Source organism: Oncorhynchus keta, chromosome 7 (assembly GCF_023373465.1).
Source record: "Oncorhynchus keta strain PuntledgeMale-10-30-2019 chromosome 7, Oket_V2, whole genome shotgun sequence".
Classification (NCBI taxonomy): Eukaryota; Metazoa; Chordata; class Actinopteri; order Salmoniformes; family Salmonidae; genus Oncorhynchus; species Oncorhynchus keta.
In genome coordinates this window covers 17,837,851-17,857,854 of record NC_068427.1, presented here as the reverse complement: position 1 = coordinate 17,857,854, position 20,004 = coordinate 17,837,851, and the positions used below count along the sequence as shown (strand labels likewise).

Here is a 20,004-nt window from a genome sequence, read left to right as displayed (position 1 = left end):
AATCCCATCAGAATCCAAAATATAAGCTTGTTTTATTCCAATGTTTGTCAACAACATATTTGTAAACATATACTGTAAAGCCCCAAAACATGGTTAAAGCTATTTCATGTCGTGGATGGTCAGTCCTTGTAGCTCTGTCTATACATTTCTCCATCCCTCAGCTTTTTATCAAAACATTGGTGGGGATAACTTTTTCTTATTGTTTCAACTGTGGATTTCCCCTTTAAATATAGATTATATTCATCAACATTGGGTATATGTATGTTATGGGATGGGGTATTGTGCTTTGAGTCATTTTCCTGACCAGGGCAAGTGTGATCAGTCCTCAGTCAAAAGTGATATCCCCATTGCAGTATACAAAAGCAAGACCACAATCGTGCAGCTGATATCACGGCCAGTGTCTGTAGATACAGCATGTCCTCATCGTGTCATATCTGATCACCACACCCTTAGGCCCCATTCACACTGCTCCTGGTAACAACATGGAAGTATTTTCATTGGTTCTAGCCGGCTTAATCTGGGGGCGTCGGCACAAGGAGTGAACTATTTGTATGGGCTCATTTGAATAGCTAGGATTACTCTGAGAACCTAAGTTGTTGTGGTCAGGTTTTTCAAACCTTCACTAACCCACATACAGTATACTCCCTATATATCCCTCTTGTATGGCTGTACTGTATTTTTGGTATATGACTATATGTTAGTGCCTTGGAATAGCATGAAAATAGTTTTGAGATAAACCATTTTTAGAAGTAGGTTTTGAGGTCTTGAGGCCACACTGCACACCACAAAACCACATCACTACTAAGTCTTTAAATGAATACATAACTTTATTTAAATAAATGCTTTATAATAACAAAAAAGACAAAGGTTAAAAGAGTACATAAATTACATGTTGAATAAATATTACACAGTGATATTCACTTTAATAATTTGAGATTTTTTGTCTTTTTTGATATTTGTTTCATGAAGAGTTCCAAATGCTGACCATTTCTTGTAACAATCCTCCGGGCACCAATGGGTCTTTTTTCACAAGCCAGTTAACACCACATGTTATTAAGATAACCAATTGATTTTGTCTCGTTTCATCACTAAAAACGTTATGCATTCAGAAAAAAAAAGCTGTAGTTACTATTGTAGTATGAACTGTATGAGTCTATAACCAGGTTGAAGACTAGGAATCTGAAGACGCTTTAAAACTCAACCTCTCCAACACCTCAATCTAACGCCATACCACTGAGAAAATGTATTGAGAATTTGCACAATTTGCAGCTTGGTTGAATTGTGTCAATTTGTTGATTAGACCTCAAATTATTCAATGCCCTTATCCACATTTTCTTTGAACCAAGATAGCCTTGGCAAATCTTAATTTTGAAAATGCCCAGTTAGACTGCATCATTATGGATGGCCAAGTTCAATAGGCTTCTGATGGACTGCTCTTAAAATGGAAGGTGAACATTGAAGCTGGAGAGGGAGTCAACATCTAAATCTCAGTCGCTAGCTGCATTCCTGTTCCTCAGATTCCCAGGTCTCCTTGTGTCTGTTCCTAACTGTATCTACTGTCATGCGATTGGTGACCCCTCCGTGATGGGGTGGTGTGTGGCTAGGCCCTGAACATGACCCCTGTCCATGGTGCTCTGTCTCTTACTTTCGCTCTCTCACTCTGTCATTCTTTCTCTCTCACTCTCTGTGTGCTAGAGTCCATGAGAACAGTTAGATCAAAGCGGGACAGTTGTGTGGTTGCTAATGTATGGTACTGTGTGTTATGATCTCCTTTTCCTTATTGGACGTTGGTGATGGAGGTCCCAGGCATGGGCCACATAAGCCCCTGTCAACGATTACCCAGAAGGCCTTGCAGAGGCCTGATTCTGAATCACAGTAAATGTTTAGCTTGTTTGTTTTTATACACAAGCAACACTATTACAGGACATTGTCTGTCGGTATTAATATTGTAGTTGTTTTAACTTCTATACAGTAAGTGCAAGCTGCTTTCTTTCAAAGTGGACTGGGGTGGAGGTGGGGAAGGGTGCCAAGCTGCATTGGGTATAGGAGGACCTAGTGATTTGAGATTTGCCACAGGGGCTGTATAGTTCACCTCCATATAAGAAGGATGTGAAGGGTAGCAGGGTATAGTGACTTTTCCCCCACTAATTCTGTCTCATAGTAAATGAGGGTATAAAGCTATAGGCCTGAACGTTTTGACCCCATTGTTAGTGTTACAGCATCTCGTTGCCATTATGAGCCATACAAATCAAGAGTATCCTATCCATCGCATCTGTATGTCCAAACGGATAATATTACGTAATGGTTGGTTCACAGACTCAACTGAGGCTGGAGTAAAAGCTCTTTCATTTTTTGTCTGCTGATGGTCTTTCCCCCTGCCTCCCACTCCGTGGCTAGAGTAACTATGACCACTTACGCTGTGGAATAGGATCTGATGGCTAGTAATGCCTTGTACATCTCTTCTCTGACTACTGGGAGAGAAGCAGCAGCAGTTTGCTAGTGCTAACTCGGAATTGTAATATCACTTGGCTTATATTTTCTGGCAATCGAATACATTGGCAGTCAACTTTGAAAGCAATGTTCTAGCTTATCAGTGTGTTTGAAAATATGAGACAGAAGGGGTATTCTGGTCCACCTTGCCCACAGAGAGGGATTAGCAACAGATTCATAATGTGACTGTGACACGATTACAAGGGCTATGTCACATCCTATAGAGTTACCCTTTGTCTGGACTACACCAAGAACAACTACTCTGGGGCCTCTCAGCATGAGCAGGGTCTCTGTAACTTAAGACAGCTACCACGTTGCATTTGCATCACTATTCAAATGTGGATTTGCATGTACGAAGGCACTGCGACTTGCACACAGACGGACATAAACTACTCTTTCAACTGACCCTGTAGGTAGTGTTCAACGATGCCTCCCTTCAGCGGAAGGAAAACTGCTCACCATTTCCGATGCAAGTAATGTTGTGTTGTGCTGAAAAACAAGTTGTCGAGAAAGAGGGAACAATTTTGGGGTGCAGCATGCAAGCAAAGAGGGAAGGATATAGATGGGGTATAGCTTTTTTTTGACTGTCTCATATTCAAATAAGGATGATGTCATGGAACTATTCAAATTGTTTACAGGCTAAAATACACACGTCCTTTTCCAAGCACCAGTACATTGTAGTTGTTTGTTGAAAAAAAAAGAACATTCATTAATCTGTAGGTAAAAGTAATACACCGAGGTTACACCGTAGCATTGTTAGGGGACCACTTGGTTAAGGAACATGGCTCAAAAGTGGGCGGTTGTTACTTCACTGAAGGCAAAGAAAACAGCACAAACAAAACCATACAAGACTACACCCTCGAGCAACTGAGACACAAAGGGTAAACATCTATAGCCTCACTGGTGAATGCAAGTCTACAGCATGCTTTTTCCCCCTCGTTCTCCCAAAACATCTAGCCTCACTGGTGAATGCAAGTCTACAGCATGCTTTTTCCCCCTCGTTCTCCCAAAACATCTAGCCTCACTGGTGAATGCAAGTCTACAGCATGCTCTTCCCCCCTCGTTCTCCCAAAACATCTAGCCTCACTGGTGAATGCAAGTCTACAGCATGCTTTTTTCCCCTCGTTCTCCCAATTTTTGTCCAGACTTTAGCAATAAAATGCATTACTGCTGTTAGTTATTGGGGGACTGCATGATTGTTCAGCCACATTCAATATTCTTTAAGTCCAGGTAGTTGGGACCAATGGAGTCTTGCTGAGCACAGCTCTGATCAGATGAGAGAATGGGCACTTTGAGGCAGTATTCCCTTCACCAGTAGGGGCAGTGTTCTCCATTAAGTTCTGTGTTACCCTGCATGGCAGTGTCTGTTAACAATAGGCACAGTTGGCATATCAGGCTAGCTACAGAGTCAAAGAGTCACTTACATAGGTTCGTCTGTAATGAGCTGCTTATTATGTCAAACACTCTCCATTTTCCCAGATACATAGGTTTCATAGAATAGTGGGAGAAATCCATCCTCAAGACTACTTCAAGCAATAATGCTTGTTATGTTGTTGTTGTGACAAGACGAAAAGAGAAAGAAAAATGACATTCTTGTGTTAAAGGCTCACTCCCTCTCTCTCTCTCTCTCTCTCTCACACACACACTCAAACACACATACATGCTCGCCCACACAAACTTAGTGAAGTTACACATATCCAAGCAGGTTCCCCTATTCATAAGTGCTGTGACAGAACCAAATACCCAAATAGAGTCAACTGTCTCAGAAAGACCCTATCACATGCTTCTTTTTTCTTTTTTGGAAAGCAACCAAACAAAAAAACAATACCTCTGCCAATAGAAGGTCTCCTCTGACACCTCAATAGCAATAGATGTGAAAGATCAAAACAGTCCCGTTTATAATCAGCATGCCTTATTTTCGTTTTTTCATCGCTTTTATGTTAGCTTTACATGATACAAAGTTTGGTGCTTACACCCCAGCTTCTATAAAAATATATCAACACAAGTATATATTTTCATGAATCATTAGTGTGGTTCCCAGCTCTTAGTGGGGGAGGGGCCCGAGGGTCAAACAAGGGCTTAAAACCTCCTGGGTTCCGTCTACTAAGAGATGAGCACACAGTCACACAAAAAAAAGAGATTTCAGGTGTCCTTTTTTCAAGCCTGTCCTTTCGTTCATTTGATGTTTATATTTTTTTTGTTTTGAAAATCTCAAAAAGTGACTGGAGGGCGGAGCAGACAGGCAGGAGGGAAAGGAGGAGGCAGGGCCCTGGGTCAGGTGATCGGGACGGGGTTGGAGCAGCCTATTCACTCGTTGTTGCTGCTGCTCTCTAGGTCCTTGCATTGGATGTCTCCCCCGCTGTAGTCTGTACCGGGCAGCTGCACGCCGTACTTGTCCACGCACCAGCAGATGCCCCGCTTCCTGCCGCGGGAGGGTTTGCACTGTGGGAGCGATCAATGTGCAGCAACACAAGGGAGGGAAAGAGAGAATGAGCGAGAGAAAGACATCGTAAGAACAAATATTATTTTGGAGCCAATGTGGATCTGAAGAGGCACATCAGTATACAACTGGTCTATGTTACACCGTGAATAAGGATGACGACGGAGGGATAGTTCTCACCTGTTTGCGTTTGAAGAAGCCCTTTCTGTCACAGTTGGGGAGGTACAAGGACAGGGCCATGACACGGGATGTGTCCTTCATTCCCTGGATGATCCCATCCAACTTCCTCCTGCAAGGACCCTGTGGAGGAACGATACAACTAACATTAGTTCCCAGTGTTAGCGCCATGGGTGGAACAAATTCTTGCACAGTCAGTTCTTTCTCCTAGGACCAGAGTTGAAGATGCACACTAGCAAGCATCAGCATTAGCACAATATTAGCGTTAGACCCCATCTTTCCTTCTCTCCACTCTTATACTTACAAACTCTGGCTCATGCTTGTCAATGGGGAGTGGGGAGTAGTCCATGGGCCCAATGGAGCGCAGTTTGGCCTGCGCCCGCTTGCGGTCCTTGTCCTTGCGCATGGCCTGGATCTTCTTGCTGTTGATGACGTCCTGCTTGGGGAGGAGCGGCACCTTAGCAGGGTGCAGTTGGTCCTCCATTATTTCGGTTGTCAGGGTGTCCTCGTGTTCCCGAGACTCATGATCTACACATGGAAAAAATATTTGTATCAATGGGTGTGTCATCAACATGAACTAAAACAGTGCATACTTGTCACATTACCTAAAAGCTTTTCCTGCACAAAGGAAGATATGTACTCCCAGATGCTTTCCCCAGAGTTTGTTCCCAGAAATGTTGCTTTTGCATCGTTTACAAAGGAGGGGTCAGGATCAAGGATCAACAGCTGATAAACTACTGTACCTCCTCCACCACCTCCACCATACAAACAGCCATAATCAACTAATGGAGGTCAAAGGAACGAAAGTAAACATGTCTGAACGCTGACCAAAAATGACAAAAGCTTATCTCAGTCACTTCTGTATCATGCTGGCTACATTCTTGACCTTGTCTCTAAGACATCTCTGCAACAAAGTGTGTGGCATTTTGGGTGAAACAATGGCTTATTTGGTTGATCATAAGCCATTTTGGCAATAAAATACTTCTCTGGCAATTCTTGCAGACTTTCACATCTCTCACAGATCAGATGTTGATGTCATGGTAACTGAGAATCCATGGCAACTGAAGCCTAAGGCAGAGGTGGACACATCGTAGGCTGAATGTAAAGTATAACTTCATACTAAGAAACATAACATAATAATGTAAAATAGCCTGAAGCCAGGCAGAAAGACCAGTGCTCTCCCCCTACCCTACCCCATCCCACTCCCCAGGGGGCACTACAGTCCTAGATGTACATTTGAAGTTCCCACCAGGCTAGCGATTTGGGGTCCTGATCCCTTATCCCCTCTCCTCCAGTCCCTCCTCTGGGCTCAGCCCCCATAAGCCAAGAGCCCTAGCCTGCAAAGAGATGAGTGCTCCTCTCCCGTCTTTGCTTAGTCTATCGTAAGCACACAAGGCACTGTTATGGGACTTTGCCAGGCCCCAACTGGTGGGCGGCCGCAGTGCCAGTAGATGACCGGGGATATATTTATCTAGCAAAGAAACCCACAGGTCATTGCAGCGGTGGCAATGAGGAGGGCTGGCCCAACCGGAGTAGTGGTTGAATGTGCATAGTATTGTTGGGGAGAGACAACCGCAATATATCGACAGACAGCTGAAGAGTGGGACCATAAAAAAAGAATTGAAACATAACCATGTTTTAATGTTATCTTAATTAAGTATAGACTAGTGGTCTGGACTTTGTACATGGCCACCTTGGGGAAAAAAAGAGAGGTATGTGACCACTGAGCGGTATATTCCAGAGAATTGATGTCTGAAGAGTCGAGACACAGCAGGGGTGTCTGGGAGGAGGTGAGTTGGGGGATGAAGGGAGGAGGGTGATTACCGGAATTGGGACCCTGGCTTCTGAACTGCCGTCCTCGCTTTGAAAGTAATCTCACAACTCATGACTTGGCAGGCGTCTCTGTGTTTGGATACGTCCTCGACTCTCCCTGCTCAGACCGCCAGGGCTATAAAACGCTATAAATAAGTATGTCAAATGAGCTTTCCTACGTGCTCGATGCCTGGATGCTGGGGGAAGAATCCTTCATTTGATCACTATTCAAAGTACCACTGATGACACTGCTGCATGTGTGTTTCAAGCCTTCATGAATGATTCTGTGATTTTGCAAGCCATTTTCAGGGTTACAACAAACTGGAGAATGTAATCCCCCTTCCATTTTACAAATGCAACACACACTACATCAATGACCTACTTTACATATGTGATCCAAAACATTTGAGTATCTTCCAGAAAGACTGCTGTGTCTCATGATCCGTGACATGTATTCACATTCAGCCTAATATGATTTGGGTGGAGAAATATTAGATTGAGAAATGTCAGCACACTGACATCATTGCACTCCAATTACATTAGCAGTAGGATTTGTGAACAGGCTCATTAGCTCAAGTGAGGGATGAGAGTTTGGCGTTACTTGTGTGTATAAGCTTGTGAGGAAATATTGGACGTTTCATTGGATGTTCTATTGAAATATGGGATGGCAGAAGTTTGCTTAATATTTGATGGCGAAAATGAACATCCATCAACCGTTTAAATGTATATTATTATTATAACAAAATGTAGTGTTTATTTTAGTACTCCTTGCCCAGAGTAAATGAAGTGCTGTTGTGCTTCCAATTCACAAGCTGTCCCTGCAATTCAAAGACATGGAGACAGAATGTACCCATCTTTAGCCAACAATACCCAGAGTGTAGCCTGTTTGCAGACAATGGAGTCTCTCTCTCCCCCGCTCTCTGTTTCTCTCTCGCCCTCTCTGTTTCTAAACCACCAAATTTGTACTTTCTGAAGTGGGCTCTTCACTGCAAGCGGCAAAAACTCAGTTTTTCCATGCTTAGGGTCCCCAGCTTGTAAAGGAGGCTTAGTAGTCCTGTGTTTAAGTACTGAAACACTGCCAGGACGCTGGCCTCCAGCCAAGACAGCACGGTCACATGCAGCCCCCTCCATTAAGCCCAGGCTGACAAGGTATTGGTATCTCTCCCCTTGTTCTCACTAAAGTTTTCATTAAGACAAGAGGAATGGAACAGGCAAAGGAGGTGCAACCGATATGCCTCTGTTTAAAAATGTACATGTGTGCGGGGCAATTATGCTTCATGGATATCCCAACCCACTGGGCACACACGGGTTGAATCAACATTGTTTCCACATCATTTCAATTCATTTACATTGAAAAAAACGTGGAATAGATGTTGAATTGACATTGAATTGACGTCTGTGCCCAGTGGGAAGTTTCTTTCAGCCAGGACGCCTAAGCGTGAACGATAAGCCACTCGTTCTTTTTCTCTCTCTCGGCTGGTCTTTTTGAGTTTACAGTCATGCAACTTGGGGTGGAAAATGCACCAGAACAATGAGCTGCTCAAATTCTCATTGGCTCACAGTCCATGAACTAGCACAGAACACCCTCTGAAATTACACCTTTACAAGATCCTAGGTGTTGAGTAAAGGTGCTGCTAATCAGGGGGTCAGGGGGTATGCGATAGCATAGTGATAACGGAGCAGGAAGTCCTCTGTCATCTTTTAGCCATGATACTGGCCAACCATGGGTCTGATGCTGGTAAAATAAAGGGTAAATAAAATACAAATAAAATAAATGGAACATTGCACTTGAGTAATTATATTACAGGTAGGAATACATGATCCAGACCAAGAGCCTGTAGAGATCTAAACAAAATGTACAGTCATTGGAGCACATTGAATTCCACATCGACTGGCCTTACAAAATGCTTGCTCATTGGGGCACAACTCAAACACTGAATTGCCCTCCAACAGAGCTGGAGGGCAATGCAGTGTAAGAAGAACATGTTGATTTGTTATCAGTAGTCCTGTAACAACCTCAACTAAAATGTATGTGGAGATGGTGCCACTATACAGTGCATTCAGAAAGTATTCAGACCCCTTCCCATTTTCCACATTTTGTTACGTTACAGCCTTATCCTAAAATTGATCAAATAAATGTTAATCCTCATCAATCTACACATAATACCCCATAATGACAAAGCGAAAACAGGTTTTTAGACCCTTTGCTGTGAGACTTGATATTGAGATCAGGTGCATCCTGTTTCCATTGATCATCCTTGAGATGTTTCTACAACTTAACTGGAGTCCACCTGTGATAAATTCAATTGATTGGACCAGATTTGGAAAGGCACACAAATGTATATATAAGGTCCCACAGTGCATGTTAGAGCAAAAACAAAGTCATGAGGTCGAAGGAAATGTCCGTATAGCTCCGAGACAGGACTGTGTCGGGGTACAGTACCAAAACATTTCTGCAGCATTGAAGGTCCGCAAGAACACAGTGGCCTCCATCATTCTTAAATGGAAGAAGTTTGGAACCACCAAGACTTTTCCAAGAGCTGGCCACCCGGCCAACCTGAGCAATCGGGGGGAGAAAAGCCTAGATCAGGGAGGTGACCAAGAACCCAAAGGTCACTCTGACAGAGCTCCAGAGTTCCCCTGTGGAGATGTGAGAACCTTCCAGAAGGACAACCATCTCTGTAGCACTCCACTAATCAGGACATTATGGTAGAGTGGCCAGACGCAAACCTCTTCTCAGTAAAAGGCACACGACAGCCCGCTTGGAGTTTACCAAAAGGCACCTAAAGGACTTTTAGACCATGAGAGACAAGATTCTCTGCTCTGATGAAACCAAGATAGAACTCTTTGGCCTGAATGCCAAGCATCACGTCTGGAGGAATCCTGGCACCATCCCTACAGTGAAGCATGGTGGAGGTAGCATCATGCTGTGGGTATGTTTTTCAGCAGCAGGGACTGGAAGACTATTCAGGATCGAGGAAAAGATGAACGGAGCAAAGTACAGAGAGATCCTTGATGAAAACCTGCCCCAGAGCACTCTGGGGTGAAAGTTACCTTCCAACAGGACAACGACCCTAAGCACACAGTCAAGACAACACAGGAGTGGCTTCAGGACAAGTCTCTGAAAGTCTTGGAATGGTCCAGCCAGAGCCCGGACTTGAACCCGATCGAACATCTCTGGAGAGGCCTGAACATATCTGTGCAGTGACGCTCCCCATCCAACATGACAGAGCTTGAGAGGATCTGCAGAGAAGAATGGGAGAACCTCCCCAAATACAGGGGTGCCAAGCTTGTAGCGTCATATCCAAGAAGACTTGATGCTGTAATCACTGCCAATGCTGCTTCAACCAAGTACTGAGTAAAGGGTCTGAATCTTATTTTATATATTTTTTTATAAATTTGCAAACATTTCTAAAAACCTGTTTTTGCTTTGTCATTATCAGGTATTGTGTGAAGATTAATTTTAATACATTTTTTAATAAGGCTGTAACGTATCAAAATGCGGAAAAAGTCAAGGGGTCTGAATACTTTCCGAATGCTCTGTAAGTCCTGGTGGATAGTCAAATCATAGTCATGTATAACGTATCTAGAATTACATTATTTCCATACACTTTATTGACACTATTAGATGGCTACTACCAGTCAAAGCAGATTTTGATTCCACCATTAATAAGAGATGTCTTCATTACATCTTCAAAACAAAGTATTCATAGGAGAAATTTAGCAGGGTGCTTTTCTTTCTGCTTTAAATAAAAATGCTGGACCTCATTGTAAAAAGTGTAATCATATACTGCTAAACGACAGCTTTGGTTGGACAAGGAGACCATGCTACTGCTTTGTTCAGTATGTTTGTTGTGCAGTATGTATTGTTGGTTCCTGTTTTGAACCTTGTATCTGGGCCGTACAATTGCAGTCTGCTCTGGCACTGAATTCAAACTCAATCAGCAACTTACAGGAAATAACTTTTTCTAAGGTACAATGTGCAACAAATATGTATAGTGCAAAAAAAAACAAGAGTTTAAAATAGCAGCAAATAGCAGCAGGAACAATTCAGGGATTGAAAATTAAAGGAGCACTTGTTCCGTAGGGATGAAAGTCCCTTCCAAGTAGGGCATAGGTATACTGACCCCACTCCCCCTCTCGCAACTGCTGCACCAAAGACATTTCTCCTTTGAGGTAAAATAAATGTTCGACAGCAGTTGAAAGCACACTATCGCGATGCTACATGCAGCTGCTCTCCTGTGCAAGCCTAATTTTGGTCTGAGGTCTCATTACACATCTGAGTTTTGTTTTTTTGACAAGCCACATGGACAGACGCTGCCTTTTTCTGGGTCAACCTTCACCACCACACAATTGCTGGGTGTGACATAATCCCTGGGGGCAGAGGCCACTATTTTGGCTCGCCATGAACGTTCTCTGTCCACTGTCCAAAGCTCAACTTCAGACACTGAGGCCAGAGACGAAGATGAAAATGACAAGATCCATATTCTGGAGCTGAAACTGGCACCAAAGTTGCAGACAAAAGATAAGGCTCTCCATTGTTCCCGTTCTGCAAAGAAACTTGAGGCAGGCTTCTTTGTTGAGCTCATTACAGTGACTTTCAACAAGTTAGGTTCTTCTGTGGGAAGTGATTAGTTGATTTTGAGCCCAATAACATCCTTATGCTGTCCTGGGTCGTGTCCAGTAGGGAGAAAATGTATTGAAACAGAGTGAAAAGAAAAGTACGAAACAATAATTTTCGTTGTTTGTTGCAAATCTTTTGGTGTTCTCTACTGAGCACGACCCTGGAGTTGGAGCGGTAAATGGTGGCAACGTTGGTGTTAACAGGGCCTACGCAGTTTAGGTCAGATCACGTAAGGTTTTAAAGCCAGCATGTGGATGTCACTACCTTTGGAGTCACATGTTTCTGATAGAGAGAGACTACTGCATGAGCTGATTCTCTCCACAGCTGTTACCCACTAGCCTTCCAGGTGTAAGTGACAAATGCTAGACTGATTGCTATAAAACTTTATTGGAAGAACTCATTCAAGCGTGCCAAATCCAAAAGCAGGTTCTCTAGCTTCAATACTGTGCGTGGGAACAATGCCACAGCTTGACCGTAGAGCATGTTTGCAGTGTTCTTTTGGAGACCATACATTAGCAATTGGTTTCCCATGATTAACACTTGCGATGGCACAGCATTCTAGAAAAACCAGAACCTACACCAAAGAAGACTACATATTGTACGCCGAGGGCGGCATGTCATTGATAAACTGTTTCACATCTGATGAGGTTGGTTATATTTAGCATTCAACAACATCCAGTTCTGTGAGGAGGAGGGGGTTCATGGTGAGTGAGTTGTAAAATCCCTGTCAGCAATGGTCTTCTCCCTATGACCTAGCAATGTAACAATGAAACAGTCGGGTCCATCTCTGAGTCAACTGAACTGTCCACAACGGATAGAGCCATTTGTGTGCAATGTCTACACTACAGTAAGTGTTCAAGTATACCATTTATAGTAGATAGGACCAACCAAGATGCCTAACACAAATGTGTATTGTCAGTGGACTCTGTTGAAGGAGACTGGCTTGTCTGATGTAAAATAAAAAATGAAAGGATGTTTTCTCGATTAGGGAATATAACAAGGCAGTAGGGATGTGCAACGTCAACTAGCCCATACTGGCATTCTGCTGGTCTGTCTGATCAGTTCAGACGAGGAGAATTGGTGTGGAAATACATGAAGTTGACCCTGCTACCGTAAAATATTTTCTTTACATGGCTGGGGCTGTATTTTATCTGTAAAAGACCAGGGATAAAGAAAATTGAATCGTCCCCCTAGTTCTAGCCTTTAAACAACAGAGCCACAAATCACTTGACACGTGGATTAAGTTGTCAAGCTAAGGGAGTACATTTGATTTATAATAAAGGTTACATGGAGAAAATGGGACTTCTCTGAAATGAAAATGGATTACCATCCCTTGAGCAAAATATATTTGACCTAAACCCTCCCTTAACGCTTGAACAAAAAAAATCAGGTAACCCTCCCCTATACCCAAAATAATAATTAAAATAGCAGAGAACATGTCTACCGTTTACCCTGGACAAGAGTAGGGGTGGAAAGATCTCCTTTATAACAAAGCAATGCATGAATCTATGATCTTATTTGCAGGTCCGATAAAAAATTGCATTTCATCAAAATGTCATGCAATTCTACATAATTTTACATATTAGCAGAATACCACACAAATTACAGAAACGACAGGCTAAGAATATACAGAGAGATAGGCCCATCTGATCATATTACTCCCATGACATCAGTGTGTCTTGTTTGCAACGAAACTGTCCCCGTTTGCTAATAAATACATCTTAGACATTAATAGGAATCTGAGCATAGGTACTTAGGCCTAGCTTTACACCCCAGACAGAGTAGGCCTACCTTTACACCCCAGACAAGAGTAGGCCTAGCGTTACACCCCAGACAGAGTAGGCCTAGCGTTACACCCCAGACAGAGTAGGCCTAGCTTTACACCCCAGACAGAGTAGGCCTACCTTTACACCCCAGACAGAGTAGGCCTACCTTTACACCCCAGACAGAGTAGCCTACCTTTACACCCCAGACAGAGTAGTCCTAGCTTTACACCCCAGACAGAGTAGGCCTACCAACTGCTGGCTACTCTTCTTCCCGGGGCTTAACCCACCGAGATAACAAGTGTTTCCTTAAAAGCTGTCTGGGTTTAAACATCTTCTATTATACAGAAAGTGAATAGCTTAATCAATTGATAGTGACAGAATTAGATCACTTCCCAAGCAAACTATATTTATTGTCTCCTCGGCCATGAAAGGTTGTAGCTCAGCCTCTGAATGTCAAAGCAACAAAACAATGAGTCACCTCTTTCCCACAGATTTTACAGCTTGTTTCTAGCATAAAGGATCACGGACCAAAGCGCGGTTATAGATAACGTTATATAATAGTATCTGTTTTATTTTCTTCAGAATCTTAAGCTAACAAGGGGTAGGCCTTTGCTTTTTGCCATTTTCTTTAAATAAAGGTAGAACTATGGCATACACTCTCATACCCCCTTAATTCAATTTTTGGTTTTAACTTGACAGTCCTTCACTGACACGGACGTAGGCTATTTAAAGAGTGCATGGTGGTCGGAGGAATTGACCAACAAATCTATGGATATAGCAGCCTATAGCAACATTTTCGAAAATTGGAAGAAATAGGCTCCAACACAAAGCCCTCTTATTGTTAGTAGTCTAATTAAAATGAAGACCTTTGAACTGAATTATGTCTACTCTAATGTGCCTACTTTCAGTACCATGAGCTGTCCATTTCCGATTGATTGTGTCACAGCTGATGTTTCGAGTTTCAGCACCACAATATGTATTACTAGAATCTGGTTTATTGTGAGGTCAATAACTCTGATAAATACATTATGGCAACAAACATGTTGTTGTTAATAAAATCTATTATAGTAGTAGCAAGCTATCAAAGTTGCACTCCGGTCCTCCTCACCTTCGTGCTCTCCTTCTCAAACTGAACCGAACATAGTCTATAGGCTAGTCTGTGTACAAGATAGTGCATTTTTTAGAGTAGGCCTAATCAAAAAAAAAAAGTATAATCTGAGGAAGCTTTTGACTCTCCTCCTGAACTGACACATAGGCCTACACAGCACAGCCATTGGTTAGGTAGCACACAAAAACGTATTTGATCAGCCAGAGCAGAGCAGGCTGGGGCTCAGGGTTGGACTATCCACTGCATGTGTCACGCACCCTAGTTTAATTTACACCGTCCCGCCATCTTCGACATCTAACTTTGCTATGTGCTTCTCCGAGCATGTTCTTCGTAGCTTATAGCCTATAGATCATTTGATTGAGACTACACGAAATATCCTATAGGCACACTTGATATTGCGCGCCCAGTGGAGAATCAGAGATGAGGTCCGGAATTGGGGTACGAGCATTTGTTTTGTGCCATAGTCATTGTAAATTGTCTTAACAAGGACAGGTGACCAACAACTGGCTTCTTCGCATTGGCTTGTGATTGCACTAAAACGTGTAAATGTACCACCAAGCCAACAAAAAAATCTTGGAGCACAAACACAAACCCCAAACTCAACATTTTCTGTTCTTTTGGGCTTTGGCAGAAGCTGCATTTGTGTTGATGCTGTGCTTATAAAGCACAACGTCCTTGTTCATGTGCAAGTCAAGCTTTCTAGATTTGTACGCTCTCTTTAATCATCTTCTTGTTTCTTGGCAAAGAGCAATCTGTTCAAACATAAGGCTCTTTCACAAGCTCAGAGAGCAAGGGGCCTTCTGCCATGGAGTCATATCTGTTGGCAGGCGTTCCAGGATCCTATTCTTCTGGGCTAGCACAGTGCACTGAGAGGCCAGCAACACAAACCAGCCTCCTATGCCCAGCAATCAGAGCTAAGCACCATTTCCTTGGAACACAACTCAACAGTCAACAAAAGAGGGTGACACCAGACTTATGCAGAGATGAGAAAGAGACAACAGAGTCGTGTGTAGTTTGGCAACATTGTATTACAATGTTATACCCATATCATGTCAATACATTTGTTAGAGAGAAATACATAGATGATTCAATGTCATTCTCTCTCTTCAAGAAACATATCCTGATCTGGCAGTCCCACTTTAAACAAACTACAACGTATGAAGACCTTACATGTGCTATATATAGCCTTTGTAATATGTGGATTGTTTAAAGTGGGTCCACTTTTCTTGCTTAGGATGCTGTAGAATTGCATGAATGCAGCCGAGAGATAGAAGCTATTGGGTCCCCTGAGGATCTGTCTTTGGACACTTGACCTGCCCTCTTTCTGTCTGCCTTGCTCAGCTGGTCAGAGCAGGTTGAAACCCTACCCAGCAGGAAACCAAAGGCTTGTGTCTAATTCCAATCGTAGCCCTTGACAGACAGCCCTTCAGAGAAGAGCAGCCGGAGGCATTCTGCTGAATCACTGTGCTGTGCTTGAGCACCCACACTGCCTAACCAGGGGCAGGAAAACGGACGCACTCCGGTTACCACCCAGTGCCAAAGGAGAAGTCAGTGTTCACACACACACACACAAATGCACGCACAAACGCCTGCACACACACACACACCCACCCACCCACAGGCTTGACACAGAGTGCGTGTTGGAATTCAATCTCCTAGATCAGAGTGACACTTATAGCTATACAAAAGTACTAGGGTTTATTTCAGTTAGAGCTGCAAGTATTCGTTGGATGTTATGTATAGCCTTGCTGCCATTACTACAGACAATGGTGACCTCTTGAATGGGCTGAATTCCATTCTAATGTTGTTTGATGTATGTCCTCCTAGGGAGTTACATGCAGGGTGTATCCAAAGCCCAAATAGGCTGAGTCTTTCCACCTGGCCAACCGAAGAATAAACCAATAGCATTCATCAAAATGAGCTTGTCACTAAAACTTGTATGTAGCCTAAATCTTGAATCATCTAATAACATGTGTCTATCTCTGACCTCTAAATGTTGACGTTTGGTTCATTTATACCTAACTTCTCTTGCCCGTGCACACACACATTTAAGAATTAGAAGTGCGCACAGACTACGCACACACACACACACACAGGCGCGCACAAAAAATACACACACACACATCATCAGATGTAATATTTGAGCAGTAATCCGACTCTCAACACCGCCCACAGGGACTAAACCTAAATTCAGCTTTCAAAAGATCTGTAGCCTCAAGAGCAAGGCCCTCTTCAGTCAATTAGGCTACAATAAGAAGAACTGGATATTATATGTTGGAAAATATATATTTTCTTCATGGGTGGCAATTGTGTTTGTGAGAAATGCAAGTGTCTGACACAGTGAAAAGGGATATAAGTAATTTCCAGAGGAAAAAAAGAGCAGCAATTAGTATTACCACATACAATATGTTCTCACGTGAGAAAGAGAGCACAAGAATGGATGTCCAGGCAGGCATTGCGACAAGGGAGGGACACAGCCCTGTAGATAAGCATGCAGAGGAATGCGTTAAGTCAGTCTACCATACTGTATTCATAACAAACTCCATACAGCGACTGCAAATTAGAGCAGGGATTCCCAAACTCTGTCAAGGCTGTGCTGCTCTCTAACTCAGGGTTTCCCAAAGTAAATAATACTGCAGCAACAGGACATGTGAATTATTATGTGGATTCAAATGAATGGACATTTTTTCGTAAGGGAAAATCAATTCTGAAATTACAAAAACGAAATTACAAACTTCAGAAGTCGTTTTAAACCTCAAAAAACACTACAAGCTTTACATTTCCTGCAATGCAGGACAGTTCTCCTGCAACAGGGTGATCAAAGTAAGATCCTACATCTGTATGCTATAGCACATGTATTCTTTGCATGTGCTGTTATTGTGGCATGTGATGAATCCGACTGTGTTTAATTTAATAACGACCCAGATTCACAATTAAGCCTGCCGCAATCTCTGACAAATCGGACCGTTTGCTCATAGGAGCTACTCATGCATGCTATGCAGTTATTTCAAATTTGGATTCCAAAACGTCAGTGTGGAATTGCTTACAATAGTATTACTTTACAAAACTGAAACATCAGGGCAAGCTCGTTTGCGAGGTTTTTAGCGCGGGGTCATGGAAGCACCAAATGAAAAGTGCTGCTAAAAACGAACCAAAACGTCTATGATGCAGTTTAGACGCCGGTATAGCTGGAACTGAATTTAAACCCTGCGACAATAATCATGATGTTGTATTTTACACAGCTCCCCTGGATCCCCTAAGCACACGCATTCATTGCACCGTCTTACCTATGGGTGGATGAAGGGGTTTGTATCCTTTCTCGTTTGTGCACACTCCCCTGCCATGGAGAAGCGCGTGAAGTGGCTTCTCTTCTCCATTCCGCGGCAAGCAGCGCAAGCCATGGGTGCATGTTCCGGTGTAAACGCCACACGCCTGACCTTCCGATAAGGCGCAGGTTAGGCAGCAACCGCAGCCCGGCTCCTTCACGAGTTGACAACCGACGGGGACTGGGGGGCACATAGAGAGTGCCTTCTGGTCGCACGGCTCGCAGGGCACATATGAGCCCAAGCACCCAGATAGCCCCAGGACAAATGTCACCAGTAGACAAAAGCTGAGAAACATATTCGTCTCGCGATTGTTAAACCTCAAATGTGGAACGAATTGACCGACAATGCCCGTGGGTTAAATGATCCGATTTATAAAGCAAAAAAATTGTCCGCATCCAAATGTATAGTGTTTTCAGCACTCCAGTTTAAATAAACTGAAAAAAAGACTGTTTGAATTTACAAATAAAAAGTATTCACAGAACAAGTCAAATATCATGAAAAGACTACACTTCGGGATGCAATGTTTGCCTTAATTGACAGAACTGATGTCCTCTCTCGGTGCAATGCAATTCTTTGTACAAAACCTGGACCTTTTCCCCTTTGAAACCGATTCCAATACTTTCCCCTCCAGAGAAGTTTCTTGAGCAGACTGATCAACTTCAGGCCAGGCTTGCCTTTTTAAAATCAGCCAAACCCCTAACTATGAATACGCCTAACAGCAGGGAAGGGAGGCGCACTTGTTCCAGGTCTTGGCAAGTGGCCAACCTTTTTTACAGCAATAGGATCAGTCTTTCACGCTGAAGGCTGAAGTGATGCCAAGTGCGAGGAGCAACACAAGAAACAAACGCAACCTTAATCAAAACATATATTTTTAAACACTTCATATGGAAGCATAATTAGAATCCACGGTTACTGAATACGTGCTTTTGCTAATCGAGCACACACTTCTTTCTTACCCCTAAATGTTTTCCACCCAGTCTCAAGCGGTGCACATCGATTGACTTAAAGAAAAAAAGCTTGCTCACGAAGCTACGAGCAAAACGAAAGGAAAACCAGTTCTCTTAAATTATAGTTGCATTACAGACGGAATTAGTCAAATGCATGATCATGACAGAATAGCACACTGTGCTGCATCAACTACAGTACTTTGGCTACAATCTGTCTGGGGGTGAGAACCAGTATGAGCTGACACAATCAATGTCAGTCTGGCTCCAAACTCTGCTCGGTGGTTGATGCTTATAGGCCGGATCAGCTCTTGGTGACATGTTGTGCTGTTTTGTATGGTATGTTTTACATTTTGTAATGGTGTATTGACCGCAGCTTCTTTCTTGGCCAGGTATCCCTTGCAAAAGAGATTAAGTGTCACAATGGGTCATTTTCTGGGTTAAATAAGGGTTACATACAACATATATATTAAAAAAGAATGCTACATTCTGCATAAACGAAGCATGTGAATAGGCCTTTACTATAATGAAAATACATGCACTGTATTTTTTTGTAGGCTACTGTAAGCATTATCAGGCACAATATCGAACTTGGTATAGAGAGTGGAGGGAGAATGAAATCAGTGTTTATTGTCATAGCTAATCAACATTACATTTCCCAAATAGGTTGTATAAATGTGTTAAATCAATCAGCAATCAGGCAATGCTTGAAAACTCTGTCTAAGATGATCTCTGTTTTGTATTTAGATAACGCTGGCTGTGGATGCCTATTTCACTCTAAAAATAGGCATACTTTAAAGCCTGCACCTGTTCTCTCCATTGGACACCATTTCTGATACAAAGGTAGCCAACTGACTGATTTAAATACATGCATGCCTCTCAGAGTGTGGGTGGGGGGGTAGAATATAGAGGCTCAGACCCTGATGCGTAATAGCTTCAATTCAACATGAGACCATCATTTGTTGTTCTCCTTTCACACAGTCTGGCTAAGTGAAGACTGCTATCTTTTTCTGAATTTGGAAACATTCTATCTCATTCAGTTGTTCATCTCTAGTTAGTGGGAGATTCTTGCTGCAGCCTTGATTTAGCTCTGGCAGTTTGACAGTTGACCACTAGAAGGAGCTGTTACCAATGACAAAAGCTCACTATGGGAGTTCCCACAAATAACCAACCATCAACTTCATCGTTGTGTGCAAGGATCGTCTGTGTGCAAGGCTGACAATAAAATGTAACTCAATCTGTAACTCAATCTGAAAAAGGGGGAGACAGATATACATAAATGTTATGTTCCATACCTTAGCTCTTGTTTTACAGGGT

At 42.8% G+C, this 20,004-nt stretch overlaps 1 protein-coding gene across 1 annotated transcript; it reads right to left on the bottom strand.

Moving 5' to 3' along the window:
* Nucleotides 1–806: 806 nt before the first annotated feature.
* On the bottom strand, nt 807–18,404 carry LOC118386108 (insulin-like growth factor-binding protein 5). The gene is made up of 4 exons (XM_035773534.2): nt 17,705–18,404; nt 5,412–5,635; nt 5,111–5,230; nt 807–4,932 (listed from the first exon to the last, which is right to left on the bottom strand). The coding sequence occupies exons 1-4, from the start codon at nt 18,036–18,038 to the stop codon at nt 4,798–4,800; spliced, it is 813 nt and encodes a 270-aa protein (XP_035629427.1). The 5' UTR covers nt 18,039–18,404; the 3' UTR covers nt 807–4,797.
* Nucleotides 18,405–20,004: the final 1,600 nt, after the last annotated feature.